Source organism: Cornus florida, unplaced genomic scaffold (assembly GCF_030987335.1).
Source record: "Cornus florida cultivar Cherokee Brave unplaced genomic scaffold, ASM3098733v1 CherokeeBrave_3.0.0_Hap2_Chr05, whole genome shotgun sequence".
In the NCBI taxonomy this organism is placed as follows: Eukaryota; Viridiplantae; Streptophyta; class Magnoliopsida; order Cornales; family Cornaceae; genus Cornus; species Cornus florida.
This window is the reverse complement of record NW_026775575.1, coordinates 85890523-85897475: the sequence shown is the minus strand read 5'-3', so window position 1 is coordinate 85897475 and position 6953 is coordinate 85890523. Positions and strand designations below refer to the sequence as shown.

The window sequence follows — 6953 nt, the reverse complement described above, 5'->3', positions numbered from 1 at the left end:
ATTATATATATATAGTACAATTATATATATATATATATATATATGTAGTAAATAGTTCAGCTCAGTCAAAATTTATATTACAATTATATATATATAGTACAATTATATATATATATATATATGTAGTAAATAGTTCAGCTCAGTCAAAATTTATATTGCTCATACTCCACTCACATCTTAATGTCCAATTTTTGTATGGATAGCATGCGCGTGTATATAGTAAGGTAGTGAGGTGATCATTGTCTGAGCACAGGCTTATTGATTAGCCTTAATAACAAGGTTCATTTATTGAGCTCATTCAAAGGTCAACCAGTTGCTTTCTTTGACATCCCTACTCGATTAAGTTGATTGCACCTATCTCCACTCAAAGTAAACTATCCCGCCATCTTCAAGATTTACAGTGCAACAATACATGTTAAAATTAGAACATTCATGGGTTCATAATTCAACCAATTAAGTTGTTCATGTCCAATTCACAAACAACTCACCTTTTAAACGATATATTCAACTTGAATATAATTCAAATATACATTGTTTAACCTAACAAATAGTTAGGAAGTCCATCAACACGATGTTGAACGCAAATATGGCACATTCGTAAAAATTTCATACTTCTCAAGTATGTATTTATATTGGATTCAATTTTAGACATGGTGTTAAACACAACTACGACACAATTCCTAGACACAAATACTCTTGGCGTTGGTTGTGGTTGGGATGGGGGGAATTGCAATAAAAGGCTCATTTGCGGGTGTGCTCTGACCAAGCTAGTTAATTGTTCCTAGAATCGTACTTTAGCAGCTGCCTATGAGAGACGGTCTAAAGCTTGACATATTTTTTCGGTAATTTATCAGTGGGTCAAACCATCCAAACTAATATAATGATATAAAATAAGAGATAGTTGTAAAAGGAAAAGTTTATATGTATTTTAATCTAAAAGTGGAGAACAAGTCAAAATGGGTGATTATAAATTTATAATGGCCTCAATATATGGAGATGCATGTGCATAATTACCTACTATCACTGTCGATACTTCCGACTAGTGTTCAACATTTTACACTTCATGGAATATAATTCATGATGTCTCAACCTTCGAGAATTAACAGTGGTATGGAATAATCTTTAACTAGAAATGTAGCCCTAATTGCTAATAGTTCAAAGCACTTGTAACATGCATGTTTACCGGCATTTACATATATGTATTTGTCAAGTCGATATATACCTCATTAATTGGTATCATCAAATGTATTAAAGTGAGTTATACTAAGAACATACTTTAATGCAAATGAATGTTACAAGTGATTTGGACTATTAGGCTTGACACACTTTGAATATTATTTTTTATTATTATTTATTTTTAAAATTAAGTGCAAAAATAAATCCATCGTAATATACAAAATGGGCAATTATCTTTCTATTGTTCGAATAATTTCTCAACTTTTTCAATTTATGTAAATAAGGACAAATCATAATTTTGGCAATAAAATTACTAAATTAACCATACTTTATCATTAACAAAAAAAGAAAAAAAGAAGAAGCAAAAGGCAAAATGTCAAAATTGTCCTTAAATTCATATATGATTTAATGATTTTCCTTTTCTGCCAACCATAACATAAAAATACTCTACATAATTATATATATATATATATATATATATATATATATATATATATATGCAGATACCTCGAATGTCAGGCTTTCACTAGCCTTATCTTTTATTCTAGCCATAAATAAACCCAACTATTTATAAAAGATTAAGACAATAACAGATAAAAAATAAACAAATCCACACAATGAAAATATTCATGGAAATTGATCCAAACTTCTTAACTTCCTAATATTATTTTGACATGGCCTCATCTGAATACAAAAAGTAATTTTTTTAAATCTAATTTTCTCTCTATTTTTCATGTATCCATTTTAATTTTTATGATTTCTATCTATTTATACTGAAAATTTGTAACTCGTTCTTAATTTTTCTCTTGATCTTTTGGAAGAGATTGGAATAGGATTGCTGATTTTTTGGAGTGGGTCAAGCAACATCTCGAGTTGTGCTCTCTGTTGATACTATGAAATTCCTTGGGACTTGTTGATTCCTGGTGCTTTGTTTTTAGAGAGTAAAAAAGAAAAATTAGAGAGAGATATTATATTTTCTTATAGAAGGATAGTTCTAGGAATGGAAGGAAAATATTTAGAAATTTTAGAATTAGAAAAGAATATTTGCAAGAAAGATTATGTTTCTATATATATATTGAAATAAATAATATTCTAAGAAGTTTTAAAAATTAAAAATAATGTACAAATTCTAGAATCTCACTTGACAAACCAAATGAAATATAGAAAAAGAGAAAAAGAAAAAATGATGTCTCCTTAGTAAGATTGCTAAACGCAACATAGAGATATTTTAGAGAGAGAAAAAAAAAAAAAAATTAAGAAGAAAGATTTCCATGAATAGGTCTTCAAGTACATCCAAACAAACCCATTAACTTTTTTAAATATATACAAAATTGATAGGAGCATTATTGTTAAACAAAAGGTAATTTGCTCAAAAGATAAATAATACACGGAGTTATATGCACTTTTTTCTAATAAGGGTGTTTTTTAAGCATTTTTTATATAGCGAGAAAATTTTTTGCGCTTAAGCTTTTTTTTTTTTTTTTTTTTTTAACATGTACTTCAATTTTAATTAATTTTTAAGATTGACATTGAAATTTGAATTCAGATATTTACACTTACCCTTATTGCCCGTTTTGAAAGGATGTAACTGTAATTAGGAGTATTTAAATTCTTCACAATTCTCTGTCATCTCCTAGCTTATTCAAAGCTCAAAAAGTAAATCAATTTATAAATGGAAATAGAGCAATGCCATATAGTTTCAGTATGTGATATATAGTGCATGCATTATGTGGTGAAGATCATATTATCATTATTAAATAGCGGTAACTCAATTATGTATATCAAGTAGTTGCAAATATCATGAGCATTGGCACTTCGATCTATAAAAGAAAATAATAATAATAATTTTCAAAATCAATTAAGGAGTTGAAAACTAATAATCGAATCAGTGGAAAATTGGAATTTTTTTTGACAATGTTTAAGAACATTCAAAGTTTGGAACTGTCCAATTCTTTTCGGTACCTGTCTAAAATTATTATTATTACTCTGGTACATGACTTCTGCAAATCCTCACATATTATATTTTATGTCTATCACACTTGAATACTTAACATGACCTTTAAAAGAAAGAGCTTATATCATTTAAGTTAGACTCCAATGTCCATTGGTAAAAAAAAATGTGTTCTTCTCTTACAATTCAAAACCCTTTTAAAAAAATAAAAATAAAAATAAAATTATTCTCCCTTCCACTCACATGTGAGGGTTGATCAAGTGCGCCTCCACCTTACCCATTAATGAACTTTTCAAGAAAGACATGTTAATATTATATACAGCCTAAAGTTGAAAACTTCAATTGGCTTGCAAAAGATTAAAAATAAAAATAAAAACCTCCAAAAGGGACAAAGTCAATCACCCCACCTCCTCTCTCATTCTCTCTCTCTCTCTCTATCTCCCCCCAATGCCTACAAATGCTGCCACTGAGCAAGGATAGAAAACCATATCAACTCTTGCATACCCTTCCAAACATGTCATCCTCAAAAACATTCATGACCTCCTCTTTGTATGTTCTAACCTTTGCTTTCCTTCTCCAAACTGTCTTTGGAGCTGACCCTCTCTTCCATTTTTGTTCAAGTTCCGAAAATTTTACCACTAATAGTCCTTATAAAACAAACTTGAACAAGCTCTTGGGTGATCTCTATTTCAAAGCACCTCCTACTGGTTTTGGTGTTGGTTCTGTTGGGCAATACCAATACAAGGCCAACGGCCTTGCCCTTTGTCGCGGCGATGTTTCAAACACGGACTGCAAATCTTGTGTTACAGAGGCAGGTAGCGAAATTCGCAAACGCTGCCCATACAACAAAGGAGCTATCATATGGTACGATTACTGTCTTTTAAAATACTCAAACGCCAATTTCTTTGGCAAAATTGACAATCAAAACAGGTTCTACATGTGGAACTTGAATAAGGTAAGCGATCCGGAGTCATTTAACCAAAAAACAAAGAAATTGTTGAGCCAGCTATCAGAGAAAGCTTATGTTACTCCAAAATTGTATGCCACCGGAGAGTCAGAGCTCGGAGATTTCAAGAAACTATATGGGTTGGTTCAGTGCACAAGGGATCTTTCAAGCACTGATTGTAAGAAGTGTCTTGATAGTGCAATAAGTGAACTTCCAAGTTGTTGTGATGGGAAGGAAGGAGGGAGGGTTGTTAGTGGGAGTTGTAACTTTCGGTATGAGATTTATCCCTTTGTCAATGCTTGAAGCATTCATATATCTAGGAAATTATATATTAAGAGTCCTATAAGGTTGGGGTTCAGAAATACTATAGATGAATAAGTGATGTAGGAACACATTTATGTATCTCAATTTTGGGACAATTTATGGATTATATATCATGTAAACCCTCTTTGTTTTTGTTGCAAGTTTTGGCGAACCTTCAATTAAATTTGTTGAATAAATGCACCAGTAGGTATCTTACGACAAATTTCCCGAATCAACAATGTAATCAAGAAACACATCTACACCATAATAATTTATGTGATTCGGCGTTAAACCAATGTTCACAGTAAAAATCTGACTAAAAATTTTACTATTCATCTCTCTCTAAAGTAGGACGATTTTCTGTGTTCTCAAATATCACATTCCAAATCGAAAACGAAGCAAAATTCCCCACATGGTAATTGAAGTAGTGCAGATTCATTTTACATGCCGAGTCATCCACTTGTTTAATGGGAGGAAGCGCAATGCACTTGTGTCCAAAAAGAACCCAACTAATTAACTATATATATTATGGAATTAAACCCTATCTAATGAAGACATGCATAATATAACTTAAAGTTATTCCTATCTTTAAAGCTATGGCATGTTTCTATAGTTAATGATAATTATTCTGGAATCATATGCAATGAAATCACAACTTTATTGAACTAGTTCTTTAACTAAAAAAAAAAAAAAACTTTATTGAACTAGTTGGAATGTTGGATGATTAACAACACTAAGAGGGTTTACTTTCATAGCTATTTGGAAATTCCAAAAAATGAAGCAAATCTTCTACATACATTAATCTGTCTAACCCCCGTCTAACCTCGTAGATATTGTCTGTTTTGCACACATTTCGTGCACATCATTTTTAAAATGTATATACATAATTAGGAGGTGTTCACATATATAAATATTATCAAATCTCTCCCTAAATAATGTGACACGTCACATTAATTATATAAACTGCGAATAGTTAACGATTTCAATCCGTCAATTGATCATCGAAACTTATTTGTCCCTTTATACCATGAAGTGATTGCGGAAACTTATTAGTCGCTTTAGACCATGCATGAAGTCCAAACTGATATGTCGACACAATTTTGGTTGGATGCTTGATCCAATTCTAGCCGAGGTGAGGAATGAGGCTGGAAGCAAATTTTCAACTAAAATTATTTTTCAACTTAAATCTAGAAGGTGCAATGAGGAAGTAAGTCAAAGTTACTATGTCGGACAAACCGGAAGTGTGGAAAATACATACATGTCAATTTTTGACACTAGCTAGATATTGACAACAACATACGTATTTTTGTAAATGAGCACTTAATAACAATAAATAACAGGTCTTTAACTAAAAAAAAACCAATATATAACAGGTAAAGACGACAGTCCAAACAACTACATCAATTGGCAAAGATTAAGCAAAATAGTTTAGATACATGCTTGTATACATAATATATGCATCTATATTAGTAATTAATAGTTACACATACATGCTTATATCTATACATATATGCTAGATCAGTCAAAATGAAGATTACTCCTACTCCACTCAGGATCTGTGAATACATGCACCATCTTGATTTCCAATAATTGTTTTGATAACATGTACGGTAAGGTAATGAGGTGATCATGATCTGAACTCAGGCCTACCAATTAGCCTTAATTCAATAAAAAGGTTCAAGGGTCAGTTCATTTATTGAGCTCATTCTAGGGTCAACCAGCTGCTTTGTTTGACATCCCTGCTCAAGTTGATTGCACCGTCTGCACTGAAAGTAGACTATCCGCGCGCTTTCTATTAGAATGACACTACAACAATGTCAAAAACAGAATATTCATGGGTTGATAATTCATCCAAGTTGCTCATAAGTCGACCAATTTTGGCGAGGCATTCGGTATTGATCCAAGCACAAGTACAATAAACGGCAAAGTCAATGCATGCAACTTCCGTCATTACAGAGTTTGAAAGGATTAGATGATGTACGCATGGAGGAGAGTCTGTTTCCTTATTTACAATTAGAAGAAGAATAATGATAGAGAACTCGAAATAAAATACGCGAAATATTTCCAAATCTTACGTGACTATGCCACGTTAGTTTCTCGTACCCTCCGTAGCAACTCCTCTGTCTCTCTCCTCTTTCGCCAGCATGACCCAACACTTAAAATTCTGGCAGTTTCTCTCTCTAAAACCTCTCTTTTTCTCTCTACCCTCCTCCACTCCCTCACCACATCCATACTTGACTAGCATAATTTTTCTTCCTCTTTATCTCTCTAAATCTGACAAAAACAATCTTGGATTTTGGTTTTGGGCAAAAATTAGAGTCTTCGAATATGTGAATGTTGTGAACTATAATGGTGGGTACTGTGTGTTTGACTGAACCTTAGGATCTCCGATACTGGTACAAACCCTAGAAGGTCTCCTCTATTACCTTCTAAGGTCGACAATGGTATCGCTGGCAATTAGAGACCTAAGTCGATAGAACTCTCCTCTATGTACATGTTTTCTGCTTCTTCAACTTCAACAACTTTATCCACGGCCATGTCTTCCAATTCGTCTTCTTCGGGGTGGCTAATCACGTT

At 32.3% G+C, this 6953-nt stretch overlaps 1 protein-coding gene across 1 annotated transcript; it reads left to right on the top strand.

Annotated features, from left to right (window-relative positions):
• Positions 1 to 3285: 3285 nt before the first annotated feature.
• Positions 3286 to 4572, top strand: LOC132310299 (cysteine-rich repeat secretory protein 38-like). Its single transcript, XM_059808483.1, has one exon. The coding sequence runs from the start codon at positions 3585 to 3587 to the stop codon at positions 4374 to 4376; it is 792 nt and encodes a 263-aa protein (XP_059664466.1). The 5' UTR covers positions 3286 to 3584; the 3' UTR covers positions 4377 to 4572.
• Positions 4573 to 6953: the final 2381 nt, after the last annotated feature.

Coding starts and splice junctions, on each gene's coding strand:
- LOC132310299 (XM_059808483.1), top strand. CDS start 3,585: ATGCTGCCACTGAGCAAGGATAGAAAACCATATCAACTCTTGCATACC.